We start from the raw sequence: 21,435 nt of genomic DNA on the forward strand, positions 1-21,435 counted from the left end.
AAACAACGTCCCTTTTGTTAATCAATAGTGGGAAAACAACCCCTTCCCGCTATTGGGCATGTGCAAACTATCATCAACCCCCACAAAAATTTCACCTTCGCCAACCCTATAAACGATTGCACGACGGATCAATAAAGAAAATTGATACGGGGGGGTGCGATGCCTGGCCAAAGTAAACCCGTAAATTGCAAAAACACTTTTAATTACATGAAAAATAGGCTTTGAGTGTGGGCCGGTCGGTTACGAGGGAACAAGGGCCATTTTGCCAAGATGCAGACCTTAAGGAAGAAAACTAGCCCGCTAAAATGTAGGTAAAACGCTCTGTTTACTGGTTTTTTGTTAATTAAGTAGTTGGTGAGGGACCCCATTTGTAGGACTTAACCCTTTTTTCATTGGCTTTTAAATGCCTAAACAGTTTGAAGTGTAGTTTTGACACATCCCTATATAATTTATATGTGCCACACAGGGAGTGCTATATTTGCAGGCTTTAAAGGTTATTTTTTTAAAGCTTTATTGTGATATATACCCTTTTTGTTAAAACACATTTTGCAATGAAATACAGTTATCTCACTTTGGCGCACACTGTGGGCTATATTTTCTGTTTTTCTTTCAGGTATTTTAGGTTATTTTTCATGGTTTTCATAGTGGTTTTTTATTGTTTATTCTGATTGCTATATAACCTCTCTGTTATTACTCATTTTGCAGAGAAATAAACTTGTCTCCCTCTACTGCCCAGAGAGAGTTATATTTTCCTTGTTTTCAGGCATGTAAATATATTTTTCATTCATTTTTTGGTAGTTTTTTTTCTGTTTTGTTTTTGTGTTATTGTGATATTATATACAATGATTATTATAACATAGTTTTTAATTAAATAAACTAATTCTTCTTTGTCTTACAGCAAGTGTTATATTTTCCTTTTTTTCATGTAGTAAAAGTGGTTTTTTAGTGTGTTCTTTAATGGTTTTTACTTATTTCATATATATTTATTATTATGCAATTTTTAAAGAGATTCTATTATACATAAATGATGTGGTGAAAGGGTTCAAAGTTCAGTATACACTGGTTTTGTTCCTAGATGATACAATGGTATTTATATTATGCAAAAACTGACTAAATTTGAACTTTTTCTTTGAAATTAGAGCTGAAACTTAGCAGCATGTTAGGAAATACGGTTTCTGAATTGGTAGTTTTTAAATCAAGACTCTAACCCTAATAGAAAAAAAGTTGACCCCGAAAAGCAAAATTTTCCAAGTTGAAAAAACCAAGAGTGGCCTAAATTTGCACTTTTTCTTTGAATTCAGAGCTGAAACTTGGCAGCATGTTAGGAAATACGGTTTCTGAATTGGTAGTTTTTAAATCAAGACTCTAACCCTAATAGAAAAAAAGTTGACCCCGAAAAGCAAAATTTTTCAAGTGGAAAAAACCAAAAGTGGCCTAAATTTGCACTTTTTCTTTAAATTCAGAGCTGAAACTTGGCAACATGTTAGGAAATATGGTTTTCTAATTGGTAGTTTTTAAATCAAGACTCTAACCCTAATAGAAAAAAAGTTGACCCCGAAAAGCAAAATTTTTCAAGTGGAAAAAACCAAAAGTGGCCTAAATTTGCACGTTTTCTTTGAATTCAGAGCTGAATTTTGGCAGCGTGTTAGGAAATATGGTTTCCTAATTGGTAGTTTTTAAATCAAGACTCTAACCCTAATAGAAAAAAAGTTGACCCCGAAAAGCAAAATTTTCCAAGTTGAAAAAACCAAAAGTGGCCTAAATTTGCACTTTTTCTTCGAATTCAGAGCTGAAACTTGGCAGCATGTTAGGAAATATGGTTTCCTAATTGGTAGTTTTTAAATCAAGACTCTAACCCTAATAGAAAAAAAGTTGACCCCGAAAAGCAAAATTTTCCAAGTTGAAAAAACCAAAAGTGGCCTAAATTTGCACTTTTTCTTTGAATTCAGAGCTGAAACTTGGCAGCGTGTTAGGAAATATGGTTTCCTAATTGGTAGTTTTTAAATCAAGACTCTAACCCTAATAGAAAAAAAGTTGACCCCGAAAAGCAAAATTTTCCAAGTTGAAAAAACCAAAAGTGGCCTAAATTTGCACTTTTTCTTCGAATTCAGAGCTGAAACTTGGCAGCATGTTAGGAAATAGGGTCTCCTAATTGGTAGTTTTTAAATCAAGACTCTAACCCTAATAGAAAAAAAGTTGACCCTGAAAAGCAAAATTTTTCAAGTGGAAAAAACCAAAAGTGGCCTAAATTTGCACTTTTTCTTTGAATTCAGAGCTGAAACTTGGCAGCATGTTAGGAAATATGGTTTCCTAATTGGTAGTTTTTAAATCAAGACTCTAACCCTAATAGAAAAAAAGTTGACCCCGAAAAGCAAGATTTTTCAAGTGGAAAATACCAAAAGTGGCCTAAATTTGCACTTTTTTTTCGAATTTAGAGCTGAAACTTGGCAGCATGTTAGCAAATATGGTTTCCTAATTGGTAGTTTTTAAATCAAGACTCTAACCCTAATGGAAAAAAATTTCACCCCGAAAAGCAAAATTTTCCAAGTTGAAAAAACCAAAAGTGGCCTAAATTTACACTTTTTCTTTGAATTCAGAGCTGAAACTTGGCAGCATGTTAGGAAATATGGTTTCCTAATTGGTAGTTTTTAAATCAAGACTCTAACCCTAATAGAAAAAATTTCACCCCAAAAAGCAGAATTTGCCAAGTTGAAAAAACCAAAAGTGGCCTAAATTTGCACTTTTTCTTTGAATTCAGAGCTGAAACTTGGCAGCATGTTAGGAAATATGGTTTCCTAATTGGTAGTTTTTAAATCAAGACTCTAACCCTAATGGAAAAAAAGTTGACCCCCAAAAACCAAAAATTTTCAAGTGGAAAAAACCAAAAGTGGCCTAAATTTGCACTTTTTCTTTGAATTCAGAGCTGAAACTTGGCAGCATGTTAGGAAATATGGTTTCCTAATTGGTAGTTTTTAAATCAAGACTCTAACCCTAATAGAAAAAATTTCACCCCAAAAAGCAGAATTTGCCAAGTTGAAAAAACCAAAAGTGGCCTAAATTTGAACTTTTTCTTTGAATTTAGAGCTGAAACTTGGCAGCATGTTAGGAAATATGGTTTCCTAATTGGTAGTTTTTAAATCAAGACTCTAACCCTAATAGAAAAAAAGTTGACCCTGAAAAGCAAAATTTTTCAAGTGGAAAAAACCAAAAGTGGCCTAAATTTGCACTTTTTCTTTGAATTCAGAGCTGAAACTTGGCAGCATGTTAGGAAATAGGGTCTCCTAATTGGTAGTTTTTAAATCAAGACTCTAACCCTAATAGAAAAAAAGTTGACCCTGAAAAGCAAAATTTTTCAAGTGGAAAAAACCAAAAGTGGCCTAAATTTGCACTTTTTCTTTGAATTCAGAGCTGAAACTTGGCAGCATGTTAGGAAATATGGTTTCCTAATTGGTAGTTTTTAAATCAAGACTCTAACCCTAATGGAAAAAAAATTCACCCTGAAAAGCAAAATTTTCCAAGTTGAAAAAACCAAAAGTGGCCTAAATTTACACTTTTTCTTTGAATTCAGAGCTGAAACTTGGCAGCATGTTAGGAAATATGGTTTCCTAATTGGTAGTTTTTAAATCAAGACTCTAACCCTAATGGAAAAAAAATTCACCCTGAAAAGCAAAATTTTCCAAGTTGAAAAAACCAAAAGTGGCCTAAATTTGCACTTTTTCTTTGAATTCAGAGCTGAAACTTGGCAGCATGTTAGGAAATAGGGTCTCCTAATTGGTAGTTTTTAAATCAAGACTCTAACCCTAATAGAAAAAAAGTTGACCCCGAAAAACAAGATTTTTCAAGTGGAAAATACCAAAAGTGGCCTAAATTTGCACTTTTTTTTCGAATTTAGAGCTGAAACTTGGCAGCGTGTTAGGAAATATGGTTTCCTAATTGGTAGTTTTTAAATCAAGACTCTAACCCTAATAGAAAAAAAGTTGACCCCGAAAAGCAAAATTTTCCAAGTTGAAAAAACCAAAAGTGGCCTAAATTTGCACTTTTTCTTCGAATTCAGAGCTGAAACTTGGCAGCATGTTAGGAAATAGGGTCTCCTAATTGGTAGTTTTTAAATCAAGACTCTAACCCTAATAGAAAAAAAGTTGACCCTGAAAAGCAAAATTTTTCAAGTGGAAAAAACCAAAAGTGGCCTAAATTTGCACGTTTTCTTTGAATTCAGAGCTGAATTTTGGCAGCGTGTTAGGAAATATGGTTTCCTAATTGGTAGTTTTTAAATCAAGACTCTAACCCTAATAGAAAAAAAGTTGACCCCGAAAAGCAAAATTTTCCAAGTTGAAAAAACCAAAAGTGGCCTAAATTTGCACTTTTTCTTTGAATTCAGAGCTGAAACTTGGCAGCATGTTAGGAAATAGGGTCTCCTAATTGGTAGTTTTTAAATCAAGACTCTAACCCTAATAGAAAAAAAGTTGACCCCGAAAAACAAGATTTTTCAAGTGGAAAATACCAAAAGTGGCCTAAATTTGCACTTTTTTTTCGAATTTAGAGCTGAAACTTGGCAGCGTGTTAGGAAATATGGTTTCCTAATTGGTAGTTTTTAAATCAAGACTCTAACCCTAATAGAAAAAAAGTTGACCCCGAAAAGCAAAATTTTCCAAGTTGAAAAAACCAAAAGTGGCCTAAATTTGCACTTTTTCTTCGAATTCAGAGCTGAAACTTGGCAGCATGTTAGGAAATAGGGTCTCCTAATTGGTAGTTTTTAAATCAAGACTCTAACCCTAATAGAAAAAAAGTTGACCCTGAAAAGCAAAATTTTTCAAGTGGAAAAAACCAAAAGTGGCCTAAATTTGCACGTTTTCTTTGAATTCAGAGCTGAATTTTGGCAGCGTGTTAGGAAATATGGTTTCCTAATTGGTAGTTTTTAAATCAAGACTCTAACCCTAATAGAAAAAAAGTTGACCCCGAAAAGCAAAATTTTCCAAGTTGAAAAAACCAAAAGTGGCCTAAATTTGCACTTTTTCTTCGAATTCAGAGCTGAAACTTGGCAGCATGTTAGGAAATATGGTTTCCTAATTGGTAGTTTTTAAATCAAGACTCTAACCCTAATAGAAAAAAAGTTGACCCCGAAAAGCAAAATTTTCCAAGTTGAAAAAACCAAAAGTGGCCTAAATTTGCACTTTTTCTTTGAATTCAGAGCTGAAACTTGGCAGCGTGTTAGGAAATATGGTTTCCTAATTGGTAGTTTTTAAATCAAGACTCTAACCCTAATAGAAAAAAAGTTGACCCCGAAAAGCAAAATTTTCCAAGTTGAAAAAACCAAAAGTGGCCTAAATTTGCACTTTTTCTTCGAATTCAGAGCTGAAACTTGGCAGCATGTTAGGAAATAGGGTCTCCTAATTGGTAGTTTTTAAATCAAGACTCTAACCCTAATAGAAAAAAAGTTGACCCTGAAAAGCAAAATTTTTCAAGTGGAAAAAACCAAAAGTGGCCTAAATTTGCACTTTTTCTTTGAATTCAGAGCTGAAACTTGGCAGCATGTTAGGAAATATGGTTTCCTAATTGGTAGTTTTTAAATCAAGACTCTAACCCTAATAGAAAAAAAGTTGACCCCGAAAAGCAAGATTTTTCAAGTGGAAAATACCAAAAGTGGCCTAAATTTGCACTTTTTTTTCGAATTTAGAGCTGAAACTTGGCAGCATGTTAGCAAATATGGTTTCCTAATTGGTAGTTTTTAAATCAAGACTCTAACCCTAATGGAAAAAAATTTCACCCCGAAAAGCAAAATTTTCCAAGTTGAAAAAACCAAAAGTGGCCTAAATTTACACTTTTTCTTTGAATTCAGAGCTGAAACTTGGCAGCATGTTAGGAAATATGGTTTCCTAATTGGTAGTTTTTAAATCAAGACTCTAACCCTAATAGAAAAAATTTCACCCCAAAAAGCAGAATTTGCCAAGTTGAAAAAACCAAAAGTGGCCTAAATTTGCACTTTTTCTTTGAATTCAGAGCTGAAACTTGGCAGCATGTTAGGAAATATGGTTTCCTAATTGGTAGTTTTTAAATCAAGACTCTAACCCTAATGGAAAAAAAGTTGACCCCCAAAAACCAAAAATTTTCAAGTGGAAAAAACCAAAAGTGGCCTAAATTTGCACTTTTTCTTTGAATTCAGAGCTGAAACTTGGCAGCATGTTAGGAAATATGGTTTCCTAATTGGTAGTTTTTAAATCAAGACTCTAACCCTAATAGAAAAAATTTCACCCCAAAAAGCAGAATTTGCCAAGTTGAAAAAACCAAAAGTGGCCTAAATTTGAACTTTTTCTTTGAATTTAGAGCTGAAACTTGGCAGCATGTTAGGAAATATGGTTTCCTAATTGGTAGTTTTTAAATCAAGACTCTAACCCTAATAGAAAAAAAGTTGACCCTGAAAAGCAAAATTTTTCAAGTGGAAAAAACCAAAAGTGGCCTAAATTTGCACTTTTTCTTTGAATTCAGAGCTGAAACTTGGCAGCATGTTAGGAAATAGGGTCTCCTAATTGGTAGTTTTTAAATCAAGACTCTAACCCTAATAGAAAAAAAGTTGACCCTGAAAAGCAAAATTTTTCAAGTGGAAAAAACCAAAAGTGGCCTAAATTTGCACTTTTTCTTTGAATTCAGAGCTGAAACTTGGCAGCATGTTAGGAAATATGGTTTCCTAATTGGTAGTTTTTAAATCAAGACTCTAACCCTAATGGAAAAAAAATTCACCCTGAAAAGCAAAATTTTCCAAGTTGAAAAAACCAAAAGTGGCCTAAATTTGCACTTTTTCTTTGAATTCAGAGCTGAAACTTGGCAGCATGTTAGGAAATAGGGTCTCCTAATTGGTAGTTTTTAAATCAAGACTCTAACCCTAATAGAAAAAAAGTTGACCCCGAAAAGCAAGATTTTTCAAGTGGAAAATACCAAAAGTGGCCTAAATTTGCACTTTTTTTTCGAATTTAGAGCTGAAACTTGGCAGCATGTTAGCAAATATGGTTTCCTAATTGGTAGTTTTTAAATCAAGACTCTAACCCTAATGGAAAAAAATTTCACCCCGAAAAGCAAAATTTTCCAAGTTGAAAAAACCAAAAGTGGCCTAAATTTACACTTTTTCTTTGAATTCAGAGCTGAAACTTGGCAGCATGTTAGGAAATATGGTTTCCTAATTGGTAGTTTTTAAATCAAGACTCTAACCCTAATAGAAAAAAAGTTGACCCCGAAAAGCAAAATTTTCCAAGTTGAAAAAACCAAAAGTGGCCTAAATTTGCACTTTTTCTTCGAATTCAGAGCTGAAACTTGGCAGCATGTTAGGAAATAGGGTCTCCTAATTGGTAGTTTTTAAATCAAGACTCTAACCCTAATAGAAAAAAAGTTGACCCTGAAAAGCAAAATTTTTCAAGTGGAAAAAACCAAAAGTGGCCTAAATTTGCACTTTTTCTTTGAATTCAGAGCTGAAACTTGGCAGCATGTTAGGAAATATGGTTTCCTAATTGGTAGTTTTTAAATCAAGACTCTAACCCTAATAGAAAAAAAGTTGACCCCGAAAAGCAAGATTTTTCAAGTGGAAAATACCAAAAGTGGCCTAAATTTGCACTTTTTTTTCGAATTTAGAGCTGAAACTTGGCAGCATGTTAGCAAATATGGTTTCCTAATTGGTAGTTTTTAAATCAAGACTCTAACCCTAATGGAAAAAAATTTCACCCCGAAAAGCAAAATTTTCCAAGTTGAAAAAACCAAAAGTGGCCTAAATTTACACTTTTTCTTTGAATTCAGAGCTGAAACTTGGCAGCATGTTAGGAAATATGGTTTCCTAATTGGTAGTTTTTAAATCAAGACTCTAACCCTAATAGAAAAAATTTCACCCCAAAAAGCAGAATTTGCCAAGTTGAAAAAACCAAAAGTGGCCTAAATTTGCACTTTTTCTTTGAATTCAGAGCTGAAACTTGGCAGCATGTTAGGAAATATGGTTTCCTAATTGGTAGTTTTTAAATCAAGACTCTAACCCTAATGGAAAAAAAGTTGACCCCCAAAAACCAAAAATTTTCAAGTGGAAAAAACCAAAAGTGGCCTAAATTTGCACTTTTTCTTTGAATTCAGAGCTGAAACTTGGCAGCATGTTAGGAAATATGGTTTCCTAATTGGTAGTTTTTAAATCAAGACTCTAACCCTAATAGAAAAAATTTCACCCCAAAAAGCAGAATTTGCCAAGTTGAAAAAACCAAAAGTGGCCTAAATTTGAACTTTTTCTTTGAATTTAGAGCTGAAACTTGGCAGCATGTTAGGAAATATGGTTTCCTAATTGGTAGTTTTTAAATCAAGACTCTAACCCTAATAGAAAAAAAGTTGACCCTGAAAAGCAAAATTTTTCAAGTGGAAAAAACCAAAAGTGGCCTAAATTTGCACTTTTTCTTTGAATTCAGAGCTGAAACTTGGCAGCATGTTAAGAAATAGGGTCTCCTAATTGGTAGTTTTTAAATCAAGACTCTAACCCTAATAGAAAAAAAGTTGACCCTGAAAAGCAAAATTTTTCAAGTGGAAAAAAACCAAAAGTGGCCTAAATTTGCACTTTTTCTTTGAATTCAGAGCTGAAACTTGGCAGCATGTTAGGAAATATGGTTTCCTAATTGGTAGTTTTTAAATCAAGACTCTAACCCTAATGGAAAAAAAATTCACCCTGAAAAGCAAAATTTTCCAAGTTGAAAAAACCAAAAGTGGCCTAAATTTACACTTTTTCTTTGAATTCAGAGCTGAAACTTGGCAGCATGTTAGGAAATATGGTTTCCTAATTGGTAGTTTTTAAATCAAGACTCTAACCCTAATGGAAAAAAAATTCACCCTGAAAAGCAAAATTTTCCAAGTTGAAAAAACCAAAAGTGGCCTAAATTTGCACTTTTTCTTTGAATTCAGGGCTGAAACTTGGCAGCATGTTAGGAAATAGGGTCTCCTAATTGGTAGTTTTTAAATCAAGACTCTAACCCTAATAGAAAAAAAGTTGACCCCGAAAAGCAAGATTTTTCAAGTGGAAAATACCAAAAGTGGCCTAAATTTGCACTTTTTTTTCGAATTTAGAGCTGAAACTTGGCAGCATGTTAGCAAATATGGTTTCCTAATTGGTAGTTTTTAAATCAAGACTCTAACCCCAATGGAAAAAAATTTCACCCCGAAAAGCAAAATTTTCCAAGTTGAAAAAACCAAAAGTGGCCTAAATTTACACTTTTTCTTTGAATTCAGAGCTGAAACTTGGCAGCATGTTAGGAAATATGGTTTCCTAATTGGTAGTTTTTAAATCAAGACTCTAACCCTAATAGAAAAAATTTCACCCCAAAAAGCAGAATTTGCCAAGTTGAAAAAACCAAAAGTGGCCTAAATTTGCACTTTTTCTTTGAATTCAGAGCTGAAACTTGGCAGCATGTTAGGAAATATGGTTTCCTAATTGGTAGTTTTTAAATCAAGACTCTAACCCTAATGGAAAAAAAATTCACCCTGAAAAGCAAAATTTTCCAAGTTGAAAAAACCAAAAGTGGCCTAAATTTGCACTTTTTCTTTGAATTCAGAGCTGAAACTTGGCAGTATGTTAGGAAATATGGTTTCCTAATTGGTAGTTTTTAAATCAAGACTCTAACCCTAATGGAAAAAAATTTCACCCCGAAAAGCAAAATTTTCCAAGTTGAAAAAACCAAAAGTGTCCTAAATTTGCACTTTTTCTTTGAATTCAGAGCTGAAACTTGGCAGCGTGTTAGGAAATATGGTTTCCTAATTGACAGTTTTTAAATCAAGACTCGAACCCTAATAGAAAAAAATTTCACCCCAAAAAGCAAAATTTTCCAAGTTGAAAAACTAAAAGTGGCCTAAATTTGCACTTTTTCTTTGAATTCAGAGCTGAAACTTGGCAGCATGTTAGGAAATATGGTTTCCTAATTGGTAGTTTTTAAATCAAGACTCTAACCCTAATAGAAAAAAAGTTGACCCCGAAAAGCAAAATTTTCCAAGTTGAAAAAACCAAAAGTGGCCTAAATTTACACTTTTTCTTTGAATTCAGAGCTGAAACTTGGCAGCATGTTAGGAAATATGGTTTCCTAATTGGTAGTTTTTAAATCAAGACTCTAACCCTAATAGAAAAAAAGTTGACCCCGAAAAGCAAAATTTTCCAAGTTGAAAAAACCAAAAGTGGCCTAAATTTACACTTTTTCTTTGAATTCAGAGCTGAAACTTGGCAGCATGTTAGGAAATATGGTTTCCTAATTGGTAGTTTTTAAATCAAGACTCTAACCCTAATGGAAAAAAAGTTGACCCCGAAAAGCAAGATTTTTCAAGTGGAAAATACCAAAAGTGGCCTAAATTTGCACTTTTTCTTCGAATTCAGAGCTGAAACTTGGCAGCATGTGAGAAAATATGGTTTCCTAATTGGTAGTTTTTAAATCAAGACTCTAACCCTAATGGAAAAAAATTTCACCCCGAAAAGCAAAATTTTCCAAGTTGAAAAAACCAAAAGTGTCCTAAATTTGCACTTTTTCTTTGAATTCAGAGCTGAAACTTGGCAGCATGTTAGGAAATATGGTTTCCTAATTGGTAGTTTTTAAATCAAGACTCTAACCCTAATAGAAAAAAAGTTGACCCTGAAAAGCAAAATTTTTCAAGTGGAAAAAACCAAAAGTGGCCTAAATTTGCACTTTTTCTTTGAATTCAGAGCTGAAACTTGGCAGCATGTTAGGAAATATGGTTTCCTAATTGGTAGTTTTTAAATCAAGACTCTAACCCTAATAGAAAAAAAGTTGACCCTGAAAAGCAAAATTTTTCAAGTGGAAAAAACCAAAAGTGGCCTAAATTTGCACTTTTTCTTTGAATTCAGAGCTGAAACTTGGCAGCATGTTAGGAAATAGGGTCTCCTAATTGGTAGTTTTTAAATCAAGACTCTAACCCTAATAGAAAAAAAGTTGACCCTGAAAAGCAAAATTTTTCAAGTGGAAAAAACCAAAAGTGGCCTAAATTTGCACTTTTTCTTTGAATTCAGAGCTGAAACTTGGCAGCATGTTAGGAAATATGGTTTCCTAATTGGTAGTTTTTAAATCAAGACTCTAACCCTAATAGAAAAAAAGTTGACCCCGAAAAGCAAGATTTTTCAAGTGGAAAATACCAAAAGTGGCCTAAATTTGCACTTTTTTTTCGAATTTAGAGCTGAAACTTGGCAGCATGTTAGCAAATATGGTTTCCTAATTGGTAGTTTTTAAATCAAGACTCTAACCCTAATGGAAAAAAATTTCACCCCGAAAAGCAAAATTTTCCAAGTTGAAAAAACCAAAAGTGGCCTAAATTTACACTTTTTCTTTGAATTCAGAGCTGAAACTTGGCAGCATGTTAGGAAATATGGTTTCCTAATTGGTAGTTTTTAAATCAAGACTCTAACCCTAATAGAAAAAATTTCACCCCAAAAAGCAGAATTTGCCAAGTTGAAAAAACCAAAAGTGGCCTAAATTTGCACTTTTTCTTTGAATTCAGAGCTGAAACTTGGCAGCATGTTAGGAAATATGGTTTCCTAATTGGTAGTTTTTAAATCAAGACTCTAACCCTAATGGAAAAAAAGTTGACCCCCAAAAACCAAAAATTTTCAAGTGGAAAAAACCAAAAGTGGCCTAAATTTGCACTTTTTCTTTGAATTCAGAGCTGAAACTTGGCAGCATGTTAGGAAATATGGTTTCCTAATTGGTAGTTTTTAAATCAAGACTCTAACCCTAATAGAAAAAATTTCACCCCAAAAAGCAGAATTTGCCAAGTTGAAAAAACCAAAAGTGGCCTAAATTTGAACTTTTTCTTTGAATTCAGAGCTGAAACTTGGCAGCATGTTAGGAAATATGGTTTCCTAATTGGTAGTTTTTAAATCAAGACTCTAACCCTAATAGAAAAAAAGTTGACCCTGAAAAGCAAAATTTTTCAAGTGGAAAAAACCAAAAGTGGCCTAAATTTGCACTTTTTCTTTGAATTCAGAGCTGAAACTTGGCAGCATGTTAGGAAATATGGTTTCCTAATTGGTAGTTTTTAAATCAAGACTCTAACCCTAATGTGGAAAAAAAGTTGACCCCGAAAAGCAAGATTTTTCAAGTGGAAAATACCAAAAGTGGCCTAAATTTGCACTTTTTCTTCGAATTCAGAGCTGAAACTTGGCAGCATGTGAGAAAATATGGTTTCCTAATTGGTAGTTTTTAAATCAAGACTCTAACCCTAATAGAAAAAAAGTTGACCCCGAAAAGCAAAATTTTTCAAGTGGAAAAAACCAAAAGTGGCCTAAATTTTCACTTTTTCTTTGAATTCAGAGCTGAAACTTGGCAGCATGTTAGGAAATATGGTTTCCTAATTGGTAGTTTTTAAATCAAGACTCTAACCCTAATAGAAAAAGAGTTGACCCCGAAAAGCAGAATTTGCCAAGTTGAAAAAACCAAAAGTGGCCTAAATTTGAACTTTTTCTTTGAAATTAGAGCTGAAACTTGGCAGCCTGTTAGGAAATATGGTTTCCTAAATTGTAGTTTTTAAATGAAGGGTCTAACCCTAATTTTGTATATATTGTGATGGTCTTAAAACTAATTTCTGTTCATCTATAGGAACACTTATAACACTTATACACTCTCAATGTCAATAAGTCTTCCTTCGTCAAAGATAAATAAATTAAAGTTCTTTATAATGTTTTCGTAATGTTCATTTCACAAACCATTTGCTGTAGATTTTTACTAACTATATAGAGCATAGTATCATCAGCAAATAAAATAGTATTTGATTTGTAAGCCATCTTAACCATATCATTTATGTATAATAAACATAAACTATTATTGACCTAGAAGAACAAACAGTTCCTTGGGACACACCGACGTTGACATTTACAGTTTATGACATAGACTTCACACGTTGCGACATTTTAAAGCGTTACGCTCGATTCCTACGAGCTCTAACTGATCTAACGATATATTTCGATTAAATGCCCTTTTAAAATCTAAAAACAACCAACAGATAATTCCCAGAGTCAATTTGCTTGAACAAAAATTATACAACGGATTCACAAGAATGGCATTCACAAAAGCCAGATTGGTTAGGATCTATAATTGGGTTGTTATCACAGGACCGGAGACATACTTTTAAGACCTATTTATATATAGGAACAGTATTGATTGGACGAAACTCGTTAGACAACTTGGTACTTAGCTTCTTTTTTCTAGGCAATTTTTTCATTGTTTTTTTGGAAATTATATCACTTTTACCATCATATACCCCGTTCCATAACATCCAGTTTTGCACTAATTTTCCCACTGAATCTGCTCATTATCACTGAAACAAACTTATCTCTAGTTAAAAACGAAACGACGAGATTCATGGGTGACGGGGTGAGTTTCAAAGCGAAACTCATCGGAATCTTGGAGGTGTCCGAGGCACGTGGAGATCGGATGTGCCAGGAGGCCCTGTGCGACCTTAAAATGGCCATAAGGGCTGCTGGGGAGCACAAGCAAAGAATCACAGTCAATATCGCCCTGGATGGGTTGAGGTTACGAGATGAGAAAACTGGGGTGCGTACATTCTGCATGTGTGTGTCTCTCTTATCACGACTTAAGATCCGTTTTAGGATTGTCTCTATCACCATCCGGTGCATAAAATCTCTTTTATCGCCCAAGATATGACGGACTCGAGGGCTTTCGGGTATATTTTCGGGTCTCCCGACACTGGTCATAGGTTCTTTGGCATTAAAACTGATAAGGCTGCTAGTCAGGTAGGCTATCCATGCCCCCTGCTAGTCTCCTAGCTAGTCAAGGAATTTTTTTTAGGTGGTCATAGCCATGAGGGATCTTTTTCAAGTGGTGTTCGCCTTAAAAAAGAAAGAGATCGAACTTGCGAAGCAACACTTGGAAAAAAACTATTTGCCCACCTCGCCCCTTTTTTCGGAGAATCCCCACGCGAGCTCCAAGGTAAGAAGAAAGAAAACTTGGGTACGTGCAGCGGTATTTCGGTCTCCCCCCGACTGGGGTCTCGTTAACAAGCATTTTCTCGATTCTAGCCCTCGGAAAAGACCAAAATAGAATCCAAAGGTGCGACCAGCACTTTGGATAGTAAAAATAGCGGTACGGCAGTGGCGGATTTGGTCGATCTCGAGCTAGAACTGAACAGTTTGCAACAGGGATTGAACCAAATGGAAAGGATCACCCCTTCGGACCCTTTTGGGTCCAAGGACGACCCTTTTGGCGATAGCTTTATCAGTTATCCCACTAGCGTAAGTAAAGCGAAAAGGGCTGACTTGGGGGGTGCATATTGAGGTATTTGTATTGCATTCAGAAGCTGATTCTGCCTCCGCCTCCCTCCTCGGGTCGAGATCGCACCAATCGGATCTCGGAAAGTTCCAATAAAACCCCACCGAATACGGCGGCCAGTGTGGATAGCGCTTCCGATTCACTGTTTAGCGCCAAAACGAACCAAGAGTTCTCGTTTTCTAGGGATTTTCAGGGCTCCCACGAGGAACCCAGTAGCGGAGACTGGTTCAATGCCTCGTTCGGTAACAGCATTTTTGAGGAACCGTCTGCTATAATCCCCACCACTGAGCCTACGAAAGACGAAAAACACGAGGCGACCAAACAGGAAATTATGTCCCAGTTCGATGTGTTTACCGAGCTGGATCCTTTAGGTGAGTTTCTGCTTGGTGCCTAGGTGAGTTGGTCACGCTTCTTTGCTTTTTTGAGTTTCCCCTTTTTGCCTCCTCATACCGCTAACGAATCATTTGAACGGTCTGATTGGATTTAGATCTGGTGAACTTGTAGGTAGGTCCGTTAAGTTATCTAGATGATATAGCAGTTGCATGCTTCCGAAACGTTCAATCTGCTGCATAATTGAGGACTGTTTTTTTTTAAACCAAGTAAGTACATTTTTACCGAAAAAGAGTTATTATACTCCAGATGGAAGTTCAATGCCCGCTGGTGTCAGATACCTGAAAACGCGATAAATTCAAAAGATTTAAAGGACAATTCCTTGCCTTTTTTTTGTTTGAAGCTCGATGACTACGTGGTTTACTTGAAAACTCGAAAAGTAATGCAGGCCAAATATTTTTATTAAAAAATGCAGTGTGTTAGTTTAGGGCCGTTTGAAATAAAATAGAGATTAATTTAAATGCGCACCTCACAAAAGAGGAAAGACAATTTCGGATTTCTAAGAAAAATCGCTATCAAGAAAGTGACCTTAAAAGTCCCATTATTAAAATAACTGTGAGTCCGTAATTGTATCTTTAAAAATAAAACGCTCCGGAAAAAAAGTAGGAGTGCGTAGTAAAAAATGTAGGGTTGTGTGAAAAATGTTCATAAGTCTTGAATGCTGTACTTGTATATGTAAAAAGGTATAAATGGAAAATAAAACTAGGGGTTTGTAGAAAAATTACTAGTAGATTATCAGCGTAACTAGGAGCATTTTGTACTTTAAATGTGAACTGTATATGAATAAATAAACTAGGAGTTTGTAAAAATGTATCGAGAGACGAACACTCTCACGAGATGTGTTGATTTCGTACTCTTAAATTTTTCCTGACTTTCTGATCTTTGATCTCTTGACTGGGTTTTGTGCATCATCAAGGTTTGAGGCGAACAAGAGATAATCAGGGATGTAACGAAACAACTTCTGGGTTGTTACATTATATTAGTAAAGTTGAAAATTCAGGCTCTTGCTGTTTCCATAACAAGAACAACATAATGTGGACTGTTTTTGGCACCTTTTTGGAAAATTCCAAGATGATGTGAAATTCGTAATTTTTTCCCTATAAAGGATCACAGTTTCACGACCACAGATAGTGTTTTTGGTGGAGTTGAAGAACAGTATTAGAATCGAGAGGAAATTTTAGTGCCAAGAGAAGATTTAGAAGAAAAAACTTCCTTTTAAAATAACTGAAGCTCGTGTCCCTTAGATATCAGAAAATAAATGAGGCAGTGGTCTGTAGAGTTGGTACCACTTATACAGACTATGGCATCCCAAGCAACACACCATACATGACTATCGTTAAATATAGGTACTTAGGTTTATTCAAATATTTTTTAGTAAATATAGCTATATTTCACACTATTGTATAGAAAATAAAAAAATAAAAACATCAATACTTTGTGGCATAACCTTTATTCCTTATATCATCGTCAGCACATCGTCTTGGCATGGATTCAAGAAAATTGTGAATAATATCTCAGAAATTCCATTCCAGGCTTGGAGTAAATCGTCTTTATTATGGAATTCATTAGGATTTAATTGTCTAACTGTTCTCTCTACGTGCTCCCACAAGTTCTCAATAGTATTCAGGTCCGGACTTTGAGGTGGCCACTTCAAAACCCGAATTTGTTGAGAGGTCAAGAGATTTTTTACAATGTGTGCTGGGGATGTTGAAATGTCTAAATTAACGGTAAATTATCTTCAGCATATGGGTTCATATTATTTCTTACGATGTTTAAATAATATTGGACACATCTTCACTGGTGGGCCAAGACCTTTGCCAGAAAAACATTACCGTACCATCACATTACCACCTCCATGTTTTATTGTGGGTTTACTGTACTGTCGTACACGTGAATATCTTATAGTATAATAATGGAATATGACACATAGGGAAATTTAGAAAAAAGTATCTTCAACAAAAACTGGTCGAGTTTTTTGAAAACTGCGTTATTGTTCAATGTTTGTAACCTTATACTAAAGTTTATATCATAAAAATTGTCTCTACTTATCTGCTCCCATTTAGTGGTAGTTGCTTATTAAATTTCCTGAATTAAAATAAAGCAATATTGCAGATCTCAAATTAAAAAAATTCTTTATTTAGTAGTTTAAAAACAAACGGTCCTCAATTAATCGAATCTTCCAAACTGTCACGACTATCTGTGGTAAAATAAAATAATAATTTAAAAAAAAAAGTGTTTTTACCGAGTTTGTTTTGTTGCTGCAAGTTTTCGTTCGTAGTAGAGTAGTGTTCAGTAACCCTCAAAATCGACGTAAACAAGTATTTTATTTTACCCATAGGTACCGGTAGAAGTAAGCCATATATTGATAAGAAACATTTCTTTAAAGAGTTGAAAAACCCCCCTAAAAAAGCGCTCAACGAGCTGGCGACCGCACCGACTACATCAGATACAGTCCTAAAACCGCAAATTTACACGAACACAAGCGTATTTTCCTCGGATCCCTTCGGGGAGGACCCATTTGTCAAAGACGACCCGTTCGCAGGCTCGGATTTCACAAAACAAGACCCCTTCGAAACGGAGTTCGCCCTCAAAGAACTCAGTTTACTCTCAAAGTCTCCGAAACAAGTGAATTTCGAACAAAAACTCTCCTCTGAATCGGAGGGGGCTCCGGAACCACCTCCGAGACCTGCTGCGGTCATCCTGGAGCCCCCTCCTTTGCCCCCTAAGAAACAAGGGGACATCGTGCTAAAACCTCCCCCTCGGCCTCCTCACTCCGAAGAATCCGAATACCTTGAGAGCGTCAAGGAGCAATTTAACGGTCCGCCGCTGCCGCTTCCTCAAAGAAAATTGAAGTTCGACGACTCGTTGCCTCCGGAACGGCCGAGGAAGCAGCAAAACTCCAGCGACGAGGACTATTTGACTCCCATCTCTTTCCCACCCGAGGGGGGCACCTTGTTACCTCCACCACCTCACAGAAGTAAAAAGGTGGAGGTGACTGTGGCGTCTCTGTTGGAGTCGAAACCGGTCGTAACGAACACTGTGGCGGGCGAGAGCTCCTTGGACGGTCTTGATATGACTCTGAGTCAACTCACCTTGAGCGGCTTGAACGAGTTAGCGACCAAACTGAAAATCCCACCGCATAAACTGAGCAATATGACTCTGGTGCAATTGACGAGCTACTTGTCGAGTTTCATTAAGACCCAGAGCCAGCTGGAGCAGCAGAGCGACGGGTTCCAAGCAGATTTCGCCGCCAATTTCAATAATAATAATAATAACAATGCGGTGACAAGTGAGAGCTCTTATGACCGTTACGCCGTCTTCAGGGAGTTACAGGAGGAGATCAAACAAACGAAAATCGACACCGAACCGGAGGAAATCAAGGAGGAGAAGGAGGAACTCCAGAATGCGCCCGCGGATGATAAATACGCGGCCCTCCGGGATATTGTTGAAATTGAAATTCGGCAACAGAGCGTGAACGAGCGAGACGCGAAAAGTGAGGAGGTCAAGATTAATTTATTAAATAAAGAGAACGGGTCGATTATTGAGTATAAAACGCCGGAAAAGTCGCCCGCGAGGTCGCCGGTGATGAAGAGTCCCGTTCCCAGTGCCATCACTGAGCTGATCCAGAGCAACGCGCGACTAAATTCCGGATCGCTATCGGATGTGTTGAGCGGCAGCTCCCCGGAAGTGGATAATACCGGAAGCAATTCGGATATACCCAAGAAAAATCTGGATCCCACGGGTAAGTTCGGGGCTTGCCAAATGAGCTTTACCCTGGAGCCTCCCCGTTGTTCCAGGTGAGTCTTGGGCCATTTTCGACCAACCAAGTGTACCCTCCGAGGCCAAAGACAACCTAATGACCGCCCAAAGTGAGGAGGGAGTCTCTCCTTGGTCGAGCGACTCCAAAGAGTTCGGCAACCGTTCGCCGATCGACTGGAAAACCGAACAAAAACCCACGGAGAGGCGCAAAAAACAAACCAACCGGGCACTAAATCAGGAGGACTGGTGGGACACCTCGGCCGATCCGGAGGGTAGGCCGGTCTCTTATCTCGCAATTTCCTAATTATTCATTCATTAAAAAAAAAAAGGTTCTTACTATCCGGCCAATCGACGCTCGACCGACTCGTACGAGGAGGAGTACTACGAGTGCTACGAGCGTCCGCGCAGACGTAAACAACTTCCGCAGCCGTCTTCGCAGCAGCAGCAACAACAGCCGCAAGCCACGTGGCAACAGCAGGGCGGTCATTCGTCCAGTTCGCGTGACGTCAGTCCGTGGGAGGAGGAGCCGCGTCGACGCGGTTGGGGTCGTCGCGGTCACTCGTTCGATCGACGAGATCGACCGACGACGGCCGACAGCTGGGACGACGACGAAGACGATTACGAGTGAGTTCGAACGAGATTTTTCGCGGGAAAAATTCAAACCAGATATATTCGGGGCAAAATGTTTATTAGTATCATTAGCCGTCATCAGTGCTAACTGAAAATTGAGTGCAACGTGATTTTTTTTGTTTTATATACATTGCCTGGATGATGCAGGTGAACACACCCTCAAAAACTAAATGTGGGGTGTGGAATAGTGCGCGGAAGAGTAATAGGTACAGTTTTCTTTGAACAGACTTTAACGGGACAAGTGTATCTCGATTTTCTCCAATTTGAATTAGTTTCAGCATGACTAGCTTTGTTTCCAAATCCATTAGACCCAGACTATCCTGACGAAGAACTAATTTGGTAGCAAGATGGTGCTCCTCCGTACTATGTGCGTACATTTTTTGATGAAACCTTTGCCAATTGGTGGATAGGACGGAGAGGACCGATCGAATGGCCTGCTAGGTCGCCTGATCTAACACCAATGGACTTTTTTTTGTGGGGTTATTTCAAGTCGAAGTGTTTGTGAGAGGCCTTGAAAGAGAGAAGTGCGCGCCGTAACTGACGGGAAATGATCGAAAATGTGCTACGAGAGTTTATTGATCGCCTTGGATATTGTCAAGTCGTGAATGGCAACCATTTTAAACATTTAATTTAATTTTTGATCTTTTTTAATTTGTTCCATGAATCGTCTTTTTTTTCGATAACTGTTGACTTTAGGTAGATGACGTGATGCATGAAACACACGTAGAATTCCACGCGAAATTCAAAAATGAAATAAGAAAAGGTGCTTTCATTGAATTTATTTTTGAGCAACCCTGTATATACAAACTGCAATAGCACTGACGACGGCTCTTACGCCGAAAGCGCCCTGCTAAACTAATAAGGAACATTTTCCTTCGAATATATCTGGTCTGATTATTTCGTATTATCCTGGAAGCAGACGTCCCTCTTTTAAAAATTTTGTTCACTATTTTGCCGCTGCAATTTAGGTACGACGAGGAGCATCGCTCCCGAGGTGCCTATTTCCAGCGGCACGGTTCAAAGGACCTTAACGACAAGGGTGACAGATGGGGGGGTGGAGATGAGAGGCGGTACCGGGGGCGACGTAGGGAGGGTTCGCGGGAACCTAAAGAGTCCAAGGACGGCAGATGGTGCTGTCCCGACTCGTGGGAGCAAGCAGGAGAGCACGGTGGGATAACGGGGTCTTTTTTTTCTTTTTTGGGCAGTTTTGAATTGAGCGAGGGAACATTTTTAGATAAGACTGTACGGTACTCGAGACAGAGATCCAACCGGGATCAACATCATCGGTACAGCAACAGGGGCAGCAGGGAGTCCCAGGACTCGCCTTGGGAGGACGAGTACAACGAGCGGAAAGTCTCGGATTTTCCGCTCGATTACGATGCGGAGGCTGAGGCGCCGCATTATTTAAGTAAAAAAAATTGGAAACAGCGTCCGAGTAGCGCGTCGGAAACCGACCGGAAAACCGGGGAAATCAAATCGTCCAGGCACTATTTGGGTACCGGTAGGTGCTCAGTACTTAAAACGAATTCAAAAAAGTAGTCGATTTTTCTCAAAGATTGGAGGGACACAAAGTCAGAGTGCCTATTTAAAAAAGAAAACTATTACACGTGTTTCGTCTTAAGGCATCATCAGCATAGACACAAATTACAACATTAAAATACGACTTATCGATAAAACTATTCAGTTAACACCACAAACATTTATAAATAAAATACTCGGTTGTTAATTGAACCAGGGACTATCGGGTTCGCAGGCAAGCGTCTAAACTTATGTGCTATCCAGGTTGTGATTAAGATTGTTAAAAATGAAATAGGGTTCAGAGGTAAAAACATCATTTACAGAAGACAGTACAAAACTCCTTTTAGCCCTTGTGATCTCCGACTTCTCTAACATATCGTGACCGTGTCCTGAATATTATTAATACTCCTTTAGAAAACGGTGTCTTTCCAAGTGCCTGGAAACGGTCTACTGTTATTCCTGTTCCAAAAGTATGAAACACCAACAAATATAATGAGTTTTGACTTATTAACACTGTGCCTGTCTGCGAATAGCTCCTTGATGTTTCTGTAAAAGAACAAGTCCTTAATTTTTACAACGAATATATCAGTTATATTGTCATAATAACTATGTTCTAGGCGTATTCTTACATTTTAAAAGAGCATGTTGACAGAGCAATGTTGCTTTATAAATTAGAAGGTTTGGAAATGAATGGAGGTGTCTTAAACTGGCTTAAATCCTATTTGTGTAATAGAGTTAAATTTGTGAATAGTTTGTCCCAAGCTCTTAATGTCACGTTTGGTGTTCCACAGGGTGCAGTTTTGGGGCCAATTTTTGTTTATTTTGTATATAAATGATATGGTATATGGTA

The 21,435-nt window shown here is 36.9% G+C and overlaps 1 protein-coding gene across 8 annotated transcripts in view; it reads left to right on the forward strand.

Moving 5' to 3' along the window:
• Window positions 1-21,435, forward strand: part of LOC126747689 (uncharacterized) — a 30,026-nt gene that overhangs the window by 172 nt on the left and 8,419 nt on the right. For 5 of the 8 annotated variants that reach the window (XM_050456480.1, XM_050456483.1, XM_050456475.1 and 2 more), the window contains exons 1-11: window positions 159-307; window positions 13,339-13,553; window positions 13,610-13,753; window positions 13,809-13,970; window positions 14,039-14,251; window positions 14,314-14,659; window positions 17,017-18,420; window positions 18,476-18,709; window positions 18,767-19,061; window positions 20,036-20,235; window positions 20,302-20,568. In XM_050456480.1, coding sequence (XP_050312437.1) covers window positions 271-307; window positions 13,339-13,553; window positions 13,610-13,753; window positions 13,809-13,970; window positions 14,039-14,251; window positions 14,314-14,659; window positions 17,017-18,420; window positions 18,476-18,709; window positions 18,767-19,061; window positions 20,036-20,235; window positions 20,302-20,568 — 3,517 coding nt within the window. In that variant the 5' untranslated portion in view covers window positions 159-270. Of the gene's footprint in view, window positions 1-158; window positions 308-13,338; window positions 13,554-13,609; window positions 13,754-13,808; window positions 13,971-14,038; window positions 14,252-14,313; window positions 14,660-17,016; window positions 18,421-18,475; window positions 18,710-18,766; window positions 19,062-20,035; window positions 20,236-20,301; window positions 20,569-21,435 lie in introns of those variants that run through there. The other 3 variants (XM_050456477.1, XM_050456476.1, XM_050456478.1) reach the window with 3 other exon arrangements.

Source organism: Anthonomus grandis, chromosome 19 (assembly GCF_022605725.1).
Source record: "Anthonomus grandis grandis chromosome 19, icAntGran1.3, whole genome shotgun sequence".
In the NCBI taxonomy this organism is placed as follows: Eukaryota; Metazoa; Arthropoda; class Insecta; order Coleoptera; family Curculionidae; genus Anthonomus; species Anthonomus grandis.